A 13,886-nucleotide genomic window follows, 5' to 3' on the forward strand; every position below is an offset into this window, starting at 1 on the left:
CTACTCCAGGAACTCTTCTGGCCACCTTAACCTGGTCTAACCTGTCCTGCATGGTGTCTGTGTCTTACAGTCAAGTATTGGGTAATATTTACAGCAGGGAAGAATAATCAGCTACTTTCACTTTTATACTGACGGATCTGCACAAAGGAATTGATACACAGAAGTATTTACTGGGTGTTCTGTGATACACAGGACATAGAAATCCCTTAAAGTCTAATGTTCACTTAAAGATGTAAATGTGCTTTCACTTATAATGAAATGAACTTTCATTATAACCAAAGAAGAACTTAGCTTCATTTCATGAATAAAACAGTAAAGAGAATTGATGACATTTCTAATAATTCTTCCTTGTGAACTTTAGCTAATATTCTCAGCAACCAAAGAGCAAGAAAGTATGCTTTCTTATTTTAACTCTTACACTACAGATATATATATATATATATATATATAAATGACAACTTAAGTTTCCAAGGATAGTTTCATAATAAATTGGATCTCCTCTTCTGCCCTCTAATAGCTCAAATTACTCTATATTGTTTTTAATTATGATGAAATTCATTATTTTTAAAGATCAGATATACAAATATTACTTAAAGCTACGATCTAGCAATCTATAAAGCTACTTTTTTCAATAGAAGTTTATATTTAGCAATTGATACAAATCTCATTTAATTGATGAAAAATTCCAACGTGTACTAATTCTTTCAGCATTTCTGTCTTCTCTATAATGCCTGGAACATTATTGCTCATTAAATACTATAAAACCTGTCAAATAGCTTTGAATACATGGCAGAGGGAACATGGCTTTAATGGAAAACTATGTACTGACAATCAACAAAAATGCATGCATGTCTCATAGCATTACTATTGTGTACCCTCAAAAAATTTAACAGCACAGCAAAATCCTTAAATGAGGATTACTATGGAGGAGAGAAAAGCAAAGAACTATATTAAGTATTCCTTTGCCAATAGCAGGAGTATTTCAGTGTTCTGGTCTTTGGCTTTAGGAAGAGACTGAAGTCAGGGTCCCAGGACAAGCTAGGGCCTTATGTTCCCCCTCAAGCGAAGGCTTGAGCCTCTCACTGGAGCAGCACAGTGACAGTTGAGTCCATCCGCGTTGATGGTATTTAGTTCTTGTTTAACATTTTCTAAGGGTAGTCTCTCAAGTGGTGGCACACCCAAGGACCCAAACCAAGAAGTGGGAAACACATCCCTGTGGAAGGGCAACGTTCAAATGAAACGTCAGTCCCTAATTCTGCTTATTACTGGGGGACTTACGATAAGCTCAGGCAAATTCACTCTTCCCTTCTTGCAGTTCTTGCACAAAAGGGCGGGGGGACTGCTGCCCAGGAATGGGTCATGAGCCCTCACCTCCGACCCAACCAGAAATGGCCATGCTGTCGATGACTGGAGTCAACCAAAGGCGGGCTCACCCATTACCAGAACTTTCCTTACTGTCTATTGTTTGAAAGCCTGATTTTGGGTTCAAACTTGTGCCTGCCCTGATCATCTCATCTCAAAAAAACCTTTGTTAATGCTTTTCAAATAAAACTTTCTATTCGAAGGTCACCCATTCCAGATCTCTGGGTTCTTAAACAACCTGAAAGTTGACAAGTTTTGAGGGAATGAAACTGGGAGTCCCCGAAAGGAGAGGAAAGGAGGAGGAGCTAAAGGGAAGGGGTGTGGCCACCAGAAGGGCCCTGGCGTTCAGACTATTCACACAAGGTCCTTGTGAGTCAACTGGCCACAGCTGATCAATGAGGGTTACCTCTGCCACAGGGTGGGACTGGTGGTAACGGGCACCCAAACAGAGAAAGGTTGTAGCAAGTGTCAACTGGGCATCTCTTTTTCAGGCTTTCTTTGGGTATTACTGGTTTCACTTTAGGAGATCTGGGACCCATCCTGGGGCATGTTGGAGGATCACAGGCTACTGAGTTGAGGCACAATGTTGCAATTATTGCCTTCAGTCAACAAAATGGATGATCAGCTCTATAACAAAACTAGTACAACTTATTTAAAATATTTATCTAACTTCTGAAAATAGTAGGAAGGTTGGGGAGGAGGGAAGAGCATTTTAACCCTATCTCCAATGACACCAGAGCCCCCTAAAATGCTAAGCCCTCTTCAACAGACTCTCTCCCCAGGTACATTTAGCCTGAGCATAACAAGGACCTAATAGCACACATTCTGAAACCTCTTATCTGTGCGAGAAAGACTTAGAATCCCAACTTTTTTCCCTTAATTCAAATAAATGTATGTTGCTGTGGAATGGACCTTCCTACAGATGGTTTCAGGTGGGCTACAGAAAGGCTCTATTTAGTAAACCAAACTGTGACTGTGCTACAGCAGAAATGCAAATGTCTTACAGAAAGCATTTGTCTGGATAAACTAATCAAATCCCCAAGGCCAAGGGAGATGTTCATCTTCCTGGGCAGATGTGGGTGGCTTCATGGAACAGTGGCCAGGAACCCACAGATGGGAACGGAGTGAGGCAGTACCGTTCTGGTACCTAGTTTCCCTGAGCAGTCTGGCTCTGTGTGGGCCATTGCAACAGTTTAATGTTTGATCTCTGCACGTTTAAAAAATATCCTCTGGTTTGCTCTCCTGCATGTATTCAACATCTGAATTAAAGTGAGTTTTCTTGGTCTCGTTAAGTATAACAGACCTCTCTGATTACCACGGGACAACTATTACCATCAAAAGCCAGTTGTCCATTTGATTTTAGGAAACTGACTATGTGTGTGCTCATGCACATACATGCGCCCACACACAGAATTTTTTTAAACCAAGAGAGACAGCAAAAAGGCACCAAAAGAGGGAGCCTTATTTCTCAGTTGGCAGGGTGACAGCACCTTGCCCTGTCTGGATTTGGGTGAAGTATTGCCCAAGCAGGTAACAGCAGGGGTTGAGAAATTTCAGAAGAATTAGCTGATAGGCATCTATCATTGTACCTGGTTGTTATTTTAGCAGTGTTATAATAGGGGGCCAGAGAGCGTGGGCAGAGGGGTAGGGGACGAGGAGGAAAGCTCTGCTATCAGACGGAGGCTGCCAGTCCTTATGGGACTGGGCTGAGAACAACAAGGTGCAATAAGAGGAATCAGAATAGAAAGAAAAGCATTTCTTTTCCCAGGGTCATGCCAAATTCTGTTCTGTCCCCATTTCCAGGCCTACCATCCCAGCTTCTAGCCCCTTCTCAGGTGCTTTCTCAGCAACTCCAAGGCCACGGTCCCCACCTGGCTCACGCCCCTATCCAGCACTCTCCCTGTCTGTGGCCTCTGCTTTTCAGGGAGTCTGTGGGTGACAATTCCCCTTCTTTGCACCTGGTGATTCTCCCTATTAAATCAACAGCCCAGAAAGCCGCCCCAAGTGCTACAGGTAAGCCAGGCCAAATGAGAATAGCCAATGTTAACATGGTCTGCAATGGCATGTTGTTGGGGGTGGGGCCAGTATTAATAGGATGAGGCAGCTTAATGTGAGTCCCCTTCGCACAGGGCAGGTGCGGGGGAGAGAGAGTGGAGGATCAAGACAGCAGCTGCATCACAGAATTCGTGTTTGAATGATCTTCCCACCGTGTGATCAGTTCTAGCATGCTTAAACAGTTTCCACTGGCATGCAGAAGGATCAGCTGCTCTTAGTATCTTACCCTCATCCCTTCAAATCGTGATAAGGCTCTTAAGGGTCTCAAAGCTCTTAGGGTCCTAAGGGACTTTATGGCACCTAGTTCCGAGTAGCCCAGGGCATTAGCTATAAGGCTGACTAAAGAGACCTACACGGAAACAGAAGAGAAAAACAAAAACAAAAAAAAGGAAACAAAAGATAAAACAGCAACAACAACAAAAAAGAAACAGAGGATCCAGAGTGTTAGAATAAAAACCCCTAGCCCTGATGACACAGACTGGGCCCCGCCCTCCCGGAAGAGGAAGTGTGTTACACCAGCTGCCTACTTCAACTTGGACTCAAACGACCTGGAAGGAAAGGTGGTTGAGGCAGAAGAGAAAACCACAAAGGGAAGAGAACGTCGAGAGAGGGCAGAAGAACAGACATACAAACTGGCAAAGGGGAGAGGCTGACGGGATAGGGAGAATGAGGAAGTCCCACTGGAAGGAGAGGAGCCTGAACAGATGACAAAAGCCTTACCCTCGCCCTTTACAGTCTCTGCAGGTCCCAGAAGTTCCCATTAAATTAAGCCAGACAAATTTAATGGTACCTATGGAAAAGAATACAGATAAATACACACACTCCACACAGGCTGCCCCCTCCTCAGCTCATTCACCACGGACTTCCAACAAGGACAAGCTCTCTTACTCCTGGTTGACGAGAAACCATTTGTTTGAGAATTGGATCAGTTACTACATCAACAAGGAAACGGATTCAATAAGCACCACAGTAGACTTTGCAGTTTCCAACAAGAAAAGGACCAAATGGAGAAACTTCTTGACAGAACTTTGGCTCCATGGGAACTCAAGTGACTCTCTCACTTTTAACTGCAACAATCCTTCCATCTTTTTAACTAGAATCACGGCTCCCTCATGGTCATGAGAACTTGGGTAGGTCTGGACAACTGAATCCATATTTTCCCTTATAATTCCCATGCTTTCTCTCCACAAAGCCCCAAAAGAATTGGCCTCAGGTCTAACCTTTCTAGGAAAATCTTCTCTTATTCTTATCATCAGGATAATGGCTGGAAGGCTTCTTGGATGAATTTTTTATTTACAGATAAGGAAACTGAGGCCCACACACAAGAATTTGCCCAGTGTCAACACTGGCGGTTCTGCAGCCAGGATTAAAGGCCCAAACTCCTGATTCCCAGGCAAAACTCTTCCTTCCACAGACAGGTCAACACCCCCCCTGGCTGGATGACAAAAATCCCAATAAAGGATTATGATATCTGCACAATTTGGAGCTGTGTATATTGCCATACTGGGGAGAAGTTGTCTGGTGTCTAGACCTGGAGTCACAGCCAAATGCTTTCTTGCTTTTACAGAGGCAGACCCACCTTATTCTACCAGAGCTCGCAGAGTGGCTAGCCCACAGATTCCTTAACTACACGGAGGGCTGCCTGGGCCTAACCTGAGAGGCACAGAGCTCTTCACGGGGAAAACCAGAAATACCTTTAGTTAGACTGTTTGGGCTCTGGGTTTCTTAGAGAAGTATTTCCTTTATACTGCACCACAAGTCTGGGATAGGTTAAGATGCTCTCATCAACAATTCTTAAATTCCCTATACTCGGAAGTAATGATTATAGGTTGGCTTAGCCTAAACTGATGATATTTGAAAGCAAATTTAGAGGCAAAAAAGAGAAACAATCCACAACTTGGTTCTTGGTTTCATTTGATGCTTTTAAACTCTAGCTGAGGGATTTACTTCTCAAGATTCTGTATCTCTGAACTGTACAAAAAGTTTTTTTTAAAAAACAAAGATATTTATAATTAAGCAGCAGGCTGGCAGGGGTAGAAGTAGCAGGTCAATGGCCTATGAGGGTCAGGGATGAGCAGCCTCAGAGGTTTCAGAGTTTAAAGCAGTGTGAACCTTTGGCTATGCCTGTCCTAATAGTCCATGAGTGGAGATCTCTTCCCTGAAGGCCAGGCAGTAGCCAGAGCAAATCTGGAATGAACGGCTGCCTTATTCGGCTACTCAGGTTCTTTGAAGGGTAGATGGCTCAGAGTATAATTTCTGTTCCAAAACAGCAGGCTCAAAAGCTTTATCTAGAACACAGCAGTACCAACCAATCATTTCCCCTCCATCCATCACTGACAGTAAGAATCCACATGGAGGTGTCTTTTGTCTATGACTGCCAGGCGCGGCCAAGTCTCAACCCTGAAGCATCTAACACTGTCTTATTCTTAAGTGAGACCTGAATGGGTACATCTGAAGGTAAGCTACTTCAACCAAATACTCGAGGTCAAAATACCCAAATCAATTCTGCATAACTATGCCAGGTAAAGATTACAGAAAACTAAGCTTCATACAAGGCAAGAAGATTCTGGTTCTTGGTGTGGGGGGGTGGGGGTGGGCGGTGATTTATCTGATAATAAATAGGCCCAAAGTGGGGAGAAGGGTGGAGGAGGTACAGATGCCAATTCAGAGGCTGGCTTTAAATGCTGCTGAGACAGTCTGCTATTCAACTGACCAATCGAACCAAGATCTCCTCCCAAGACAGCATCAGCAAGCGTCCTATCTGGGTAGTTAGTGGTAATTTTATAATCTGCTGAGTCTCCATGTTAAACACTCACTGGACATAATCATAACATTGCTTAAAAGAATTAAGAATAAAACCTGAAAAAGAAAAGGAACTGAGGGCAAGTAAAAATCCAGGCTATCTGTGGCTGCAGGCATAGAAGAAAAGAGAGACACTGTGTGACTTTTTAAAAATGACATGAACATTTCCAAATGGAGAGTGTTTTCAGTAGTGAATTCAGGATGAGGTGAATGGTCTCTGCAAGTTCCCATCCCTGGCACAGATATGCTGGCTAATCTCTGGATCTGCTGGGGGTAAATTTCCCTGGGAGAAGATGATGAAATTCTTTTCTAGGACACAATCTCCAGGGCAGCCAAGGACCTGGGCAGAAGAAAATGTTGTCTCTGGGAACTCATGTGGCTTATAAACAAAGAAAGTTAATCTTGGAAGCTGTCTAGATCATCTCCATGATTCTAAAAAGTACCCTGGTTGGCTCTAAGAGGCAATGAGGAAGAATGGAAACCCATTAGAGGTACAAACACGGTGATGAATACCAGGTTCCGGCATCGAGTCACTGGTGGATGAAATGGGAGGAAAGAGAGCTTTTCAGAGGGGCTGCTAAATTAGGACCGAAAATTTACACCTGCTTGATGTTCTAAAATACCGAAGGGACCAGACTTTTTATTTAAAAGGACAGCAAATCCTCTGATGGTTCCAGCTGTCCAGGTGTCAGTCAAAGCCTTATTCTCCATCCATAACACGCACAGTGCAGCCAGGGCACGGGCTGGAGCTGCTGCCCCTCGCCCCACCCTGGCACACTCTGCTTCACACTGGTTATGTGTGTCTGATCTTTTCAGCTCTTTGAGAGAAGTAATCTTGTCCTCTGCTGCTGCTGCTAAGTCGCTTCAGTCGTGTCCGACTCTTCGCGACCCCGTGGACTGCAGCCCACCAGGCTCCTCCGTCCATCTTGTCTTCTACTCTCTGCTTCCCCACAACACCTGGCAGGAGGTTTTGTGCTGTGGGTGTTGAATCAACATTTGATACATGAAGAATAAATGCACTGCTCTGCCTGAGAGAAAACTGAGAGTCCTGGGAGAGACCTGTTCCCGGAATGCGGGATTTCCACAAGCCTGGAATCAGGTAAGAGTGGCCTGGACGGCTAAGGTGAGCTTCCCAAGAGCCAGGGCCATCCCTCCCTGTCCCCTCTGACTCCCCATGGCTCCTGGGACAATTCTACACGGAGAATGGTGTTTTGTTTATTTCTGTTTACTAGTTACTGGTCCAGAAGTGTTTCAGGAGCCAGAGTCAGGTCTCATGGCAATGGAAGAATCCAGCAACTCCCCAAAGTTAGAGGATTTAAGGATTACTGCCTGCGGGCTCCATGTATTTCTCATGTCTTTTGCCTCCCTGTCACTTAGTATAAAGAGTGCTAAAAGTATTTACTAAATGCACACTGACCTGCAGAACTGTTAATTCTTCTACAACAGCAGCGGAATGTGGGGTACTTGATTGCCCACCCAGAGGGAAGAGGAGAGTGGCACAGGTTAGGGTGAACAGGAGGCAGGTCAAGGTGGGGAAGGTTTGTGCTGAATCACAGCTTCCCTAGGGCTGCTGGAAGTGTGGGAGTGGACATACCTATCTGAGTTTCTGGAACGTCTAGAAGACAAGGGGCCCCTAGGTCTCCCGCGGGTGTCCACCTGACTCTAAGCGGTCCTGAGGAGTCACAGTGAAATAGGGGCTCCAGGGTACTTCCACTGTTCTGTAGAAAGAGAACTGGCCTGTGTCACCTCAGGTCTCTGGGTCTGATCCCAAACCCATTCCTTACCTCCTAGAACTTATGCTTCCCATCTGTGGGAGGAGGCAGAGGCCCTTCCGCTACCGCCTCTGGCTAGAGGCGCTCATGCCGGCCACCCTGGGGCCAGACCTCCCTGGTTCACTCTAAGAGCAGTGACCTCCTCACCTCACTGGAGCACAGTGACAGCTCTCGGAAGGAGTCGAGGATGCTGCGTTGGGAAAGGAGCGCGTTAACCCAGCAGAGACCGCCCTGGTGCAGACTGCCAGGTGCCTCTGACTTCTGTGCTGCTTCGTGCCAGCCCAGAGGGGCTCCATAGGCAGTTCACCAATGAAACTATTTTCTTTTTCTTTTTTTTTTTTTGAAACCTATTTTAAAAGGACCAACCCAGCCACCAAACACTCCCCTTCTCCACTCTCAGAAGGAAGTGAAGTCACCTTTGGCCCTGCTCCTGAAATTCCCATTCATTCTCATTCAAATGCTGATTTGACTAGAAGAAAAAAGTTTCAGTGATCAGACAGAATAAGAAGCACTCTTCATGGTTAGAAAGCCCAATAAGGAACAGTTCCTGGTGGAGTGAGAAATAGTTATAGGTGACGTGGCTTCACCCTGAAAAATAACACAGCAGGTAAAGACCACTGAGCCGTGGAGATGGTCTCGAAACCTGGAGGAAAAAAAGGATTTTTTAAGTTTGATCACCACTGTGGAAACAGCCATGTGTGGGAAGGAGTGGGAGTCAGGGGAGGGTTTCTGTTGGGTTCTTTCCTCTCCTTGACAGATTTGTTCGGATGAGTCTGGTATGAAGACTTGAGATGGATGGGAGTGTACTTGGGAATGGTCAGCAGGAGCGTCTACTTTGATCCCACCCCACCCGCCCCGTCCTCTCAGCCCTCTTCTGGCAGCAGCAGGACGACAACACTGCTGGTCTGGAGCCAGAACCTTCCTGTTCCCAGTCTAATAACAAAGCCTGGACACCAGTGATTCCTCTTCCCATTCCTAATCTCAGAAACTTCTAGGTCAAACCACTAATGAACTGGTGACTTAGGGCCTGGAGCAAATGCGGGGACTTCAGAATCGCTTCCCAAGTCACCACCTGAGCGCTCCGAAGGGAACTTGACCCAAACCTCCTGGGCCCCAGGCAACTCCAGCCAGTAGAGGAAGGGCAGTCCCTGCTTTTGTTTTCCTGCTGGCAGCGGAGGGAAGTAAAAGCAGGACACGTACAGCCACGATGAGGAAGTCCAGCCAGCACCAGGCATTGGTGAAGAACTTGACGAAGCCGTAGGCTGTCCACTTGAGCAACATCTCCAGGATGAAGATGTAGGTGAAGACTTTATCAGCGTACTCCAGGATGGTACGGATGGTCTTCCTCTGCTCGATGTAGATGTCCTCAAAGGCCTGGAAGAGAGGCAGCAGCTGCCTATAGGGCCTACAGGGAAACAAGCAACGCGGACGTCCCACCCCCCACCCCCGCAACCCCCAGCAGCCTTCCCACCTGTGCTGGCGGGTCATCAGCTCCCCATCTTCCTTCCCTCTATCCCTTGCTACACATGGCTTCTCTTTGTAAAAAAGTTTTCTTGAGATGTAATTTTCATATCTCATAATTCAGCTATTTAAAGTTTACAGCACAATAGCTCTTAATGCACTCAGAGTCTTATATTCATCACCACGGTCAACGTTAGAGTACTTTCATTACCCTCCAAAGAAACCCCACACCCTCCAGCTGTCACCCTCTAGTCTCCTGATCTCCTCCTAATCCTGGCAACCACCAATCTGCTTTCTGTCTCCACAGATCTGCTCCTTCTGGACATTTTGTATAAACTGAATCATATAAATGTGGTCCTTTGTGAATCAGGGGTATCAGGGAAGTAAGGGAAGTTGCTTTTAATGAGGCAAGCTAAGCAGTGAAGATACTTGGTCATTTGTATTCTTCTCCTGATGAAAAGGGGGCCTTGGGCTCAAGAGGGATCATGCTGAGGTCTAGGATGAAGATACGGGCAAGTGTGCATTCTAATCCCCAGGGTTCAAAACACCAGCCCGAAGCACTGGAGTGGATCGTTACTCTCGGTCTGCAGCCAGGCTGTGTCGTTAGAGAAACTGGGCTCGGCCATCCAGTCTCTGCTGCCGGCCCCTACACCCCTGCGCAGTCGGTCCCCCAGCAGATCTCCCCGGACCTCACCAGGGCGCCACTGCTGAGCAGAATCATGAAGATGATGAAGGTCTCGAACCAGTTGTGCTCCACGATGAGGAAGCAGGTTTTTCGCAGGATCCACCAAGACTTGCCCAGCCCTTCCTCAGTGTTGACCTGGCAGCACTTAAATCTCTGGACACAACCTGGCACCGGTGGGAGAGGCAGATCAGGCTGTGGGACGTGCCCCGCCCAGATGCGCCCTCCCCTTCCTCTCCCAGGGCCCCCCAGGTGATGCCCCACTGCACAGCACGACAGGAGTTCAGCGGCTGACTCAGAACCTCTGACTCAGAAGTGGAGAGGGTGGTGGGGCTGAAGCTACGCTGCCAGGCAGCCAGGGCAAGGCCCTCTGGTGATGGGAAGATACCCTATAAAGAAGCAGTGAGCGGGAGGAGAAGAGGGTACTCAGGAGGCAGACATGGTGGAAGTCTTGGGACTGATGTTGAGAAAAATGGACAAAGGAAAGTTTTGAGAATAAAAACTTGTTACAGCTGAGAATCAAATGGGGAAAATGGTATCGACCTCCCTGAAATTGATGAGGCGAGGAACAAAGTTCCTGCAGATACCCACAGAGCCCCCCTCTCCCCGGCCAACCACGGACCCTGGCATAAACGCTGTCTGCAAGCCATGCAAGGGCTACATGCCGCCCGCTCCCCTGGCCCCCTCCCACCTTCCGTGAAGCAGGCATCTGGGTCCAAGTACTCCTCAGGCTGCTCCACGGGGACTTCTTCCACTTCTGGTTTGATGTCAATGGTGCTCCCTTCAGAGGAGCTGGTGTCGTCCAGTTTCTAGATACATAAGGAGAAAGGAGAGAAGCAGTGCTACAGCAGCACGTCCGCTCCGTGCTGACCACACTGCCTTTGGCGCTGATGATGCAGCAGCTACCATTCAGGCTAGAAACTCATCATGCAATTCACCATGGGCTGACAATTACCACAGGGCCTGCAGAACCTGTCAGGAGCGGGCACAACATCACAGCCTGCTCGCGGATGACGGGGGTCCACCCTAGGCAGAAGGGGACTATAGCTGGTCCCAGTGGTACAGCTCAGACAGACTGATGGCAGGGAAGTACCCAAGGGTTTCCTCCAGCCTCTGATCCAGGAATCTAGCTCGTCTGGGGGTGGGTAGAATTGGTTCTCAAAGTTGAAAGTGAAGTGAAAGTCCCTCAGTCTTGTCCAACTCTTTGCGACCCCATGGACCGTAGCCTGCCAGGCTCCTCTGTCCACAGAATTCTCCAGGCCAGAATACTGGAGTGGGTGGCCATTCCCTTCTCCAGGGGATCTTCCCGACCCAGGGATTGAATCCAATTCTCCTGCATTGCAGGCGGATTCTTTACTGTCTGAGCCATCAGGGAAGCCCAAAAGTTCAAAGTTGAGAGTTGGCTATTCCAAAATCTCTCTGCCAGGCCCATGGCTGGACCAGTTTCAAGGGTGATCATTTGTTCTTACACAGGATCAAGACAGGTTTCTCGGCTGGGACCTTACATCTTTGCTGCCTTCAGGATCCGACTCGCTGCTGACGTCCTCGGTGTTTAGGTTCTCAAAATCGGACTCGCCGACGGCGATGGGCACTCGCACGGTCAGGTTGGGATTGTTGATGAAGGACATGTGGTCCTCGTCGATGATGTACTTCTCCACGCTGCTGCCGATGCCACTGGTGGTGCCATTGCCGTTCTTCTGGAAGTCACCATTCCGGTGGATGTCGGCGCCGGTGTGGTTGGCGATGCAATTGGCTTTCTTCTCGTACAGCTCATCCAGAGGTTTCACTTCGTCGGCCTCGCGCTGCTTGAAATGGGCCTGCATGAAGGCATGCACTTTCAGTTTGATCCACGCCACGCCCTTCTTGATCCGGATCACGGAGATTTGCAGGTTGTTCATTTCTCCATCGTCGTCTGTGGCTGCCAGGTTGTCAGCACTGAATGAGCTCAGAAGCAAGGCCAGAAACAGGTTCAGTACCTGCACCAGGAGTATTAGGAAAACGGCGAGTGAATGGAGAATGGTGTTGGGTACAGTTATCCACTAAACTAGGGCTGTAAACTGCAGGCTCACAGTCTTATGGAAAAGACTCGAGAGTTTCTACTGTGCTCTGTCTGACTCACGTAGTGTTTTCAGTGCTCATGTCACTACGTGTACATTTTGTTTGGTTTTGGTTGTAATACAAGGAGTTCAGCACTCCTTTTTTGGGTTCTTTTGTAGTGCTATTCACATATATATATACTTCAAAACATACTCCTTTTCTTATAATCAGAAAAAGCAAAGGTTGTATCCATTTTGGGAGGAAATTCTCCAAAAATACAAACAAAAAGGTGGGCATGGATTATTGAGAGGGATCAAAGAATGCCTAGATGCCATGTGTTCCTGAGCAGCAGGTATCCTGGAGGACCCAGGTTAGAAAAAAATTAGGCTTGGAGAACCAGACTTTCAAATAACAAATCTAGAAGGTGGAACTGAAATATCTTCCATGTTATCCTATTTTAAAAATCGATTTTGTTTTCCTAACATTTATCAAAATTAAGTAGCTCTATCAAGAAGTGATGGTGACTTTTGGGTTCTATATCCAAGTGTCAGGCCATTAGAAACAAGTTTCATTTATTTTTCTTTTCTTTTCTTAACCACATTGGGCATTAAGATTAATTTATTTTTATTAAGACTTACTTTTGAAAAGTGGGAGAGATGTTCACTCCTTGATTTACACTTGGCCCTTACTTTGTCATACTTCTGAAGAAGAGTAAGGCACACATTTTAGGTGGAAATCATCATATGCACAAGGTGGGAGAAACAGAAACAATGTATGAACTCTGCGTATCCGGATTCCAGTGGGTATTTGCAGCATTACCGAGGAAGACAGTCGGTTAAACGGGGGTCAGCTAATAAGGGCTTTGAAGGCCAGGCTGAAATATTTGAATCTTAACTGGATCCACTATTGGTCCTTGAGTAAACGAGTCACAGATGATGACAGAGATTTGAGAAAGTCATTCCTACTAGGTACACATGTGGTAGGCTGGGAGGAGGGGTTAGGAGTTAGGAGGCTGTTCCTTGCATGAGTTGATAAGGGTCTGGATCAGGCTATAGCAATCTCAAACCTTAGCAAGCAGAAGAATCTCCTGGAGTGGCATGCTTGTTAAAAACGAGCATCTCCTTGGTCTCACCAGAAAGATTCTGATTCAGTAGATCTGGGGTAGGTCCTGGGACTTGGCCTTTCTTAATGAGTGAAGCTCAAGGTGACTGTAACGAAGGTGGTCTTCCTTGGACTTTTAGAAATACCAGATGGGTTGTAGAAATGGAAAAGAAGGGGCAGATCTCAGAAATACTACAAAGAAAGATGCATATATAGAAATGCTAAGAAGAAAGAGATGAGAGACATCAGATGTCTACCTGGAATGGAGAGAAACATCAGAAGAGACTGACAGATTCCTGGAGACGACATGGGCAGAAGGACTGCGCCACGGGGGAACCGGGAAAAGTGCCATCACAGGCAGAAGTAACAGTGGATTTTGCCGTGTGCTCAGGTGTCTGTAGCCAGTCGTGGGAAGGTGTCCCTGAGACTACTGAGGACGGGAGACTAGAGAAATGGGAGGTCAGGGCTGGTGATGCTGACTCTGCAATGGACAGTAGCTGGAGGCAGCAGCTGTCCTCACTGAAGGAGTGGGAAGACTGGGGGTCAGGACTGAGGGGAAGATGGCTGGGAATGGAGAATGGGAGTGACTAAGAAACATTACGTTGCCTGTTTTT

At 46.9% G+C, this 13,886-nt stretch overlaps 1 protein-coding gene across 5 annotated transcripts in view; it reads right to left on the reverse strand.

The window, feature by feature from the left end:
• The window catches only part of SCN8A (sodium voltage-gated channel alpha subunit 8), a 122,531-nt gene that overhangs the window by 13,190 nt on the left and 95,455 nt on the right, over positions 1 to 13,886 (reverse strand). For 3 of the 5 annotated variants that reach the window (XM_068970578.1, XM_068970577.1, XM_068970579.1), the window contains exons 16-20: positions 11,640 to 12,110; positions 10,826 to 10,943; positions 10,147 to 10,301; positions 9,192 to 9,365; positions 3,644 to 3,766 (exon numbers count right to left, since the gene is read on the reverse strand). In XM_068970578.1, coding sequence (XP_068826679.1) covers positions 3,644 to 3,766; positions 9,192 to 9,365; positions 10,147 to 10,301; positions 10,826 to 10,943; positions 11,640 to 12,110 — 1,041 coding nt within the window. The remainder of the gene's footprint in view (positions 1 to 3,643; positions 3,767 to 9,191; positions 9,366 to 10,146; positions 10,302 to 10,825; positions 10,944 to 11,639; positions 12,111 to 13,886) is intronic. The other 2 variants (XM_068970581.1, XM_068970580.1) reach the window with 1 other exon arrangement.

The sequence above is a fragment of the Capricornis sumatraensis genome, chromosome 4 (genome assembly GCF_032405125.1).
Source record: "Capricornis sumatraensis isolate serow.1 chromosome 4, serow.2, whole genome shotgun sequence".
NCBI classification, from domain to species: domain Eukaryota; kingdom Metazoa; phylum Chordata; class Mammalia; order Artiodactyla; family Bovidae; genus Capricornis; species Capricornis sumatraensis.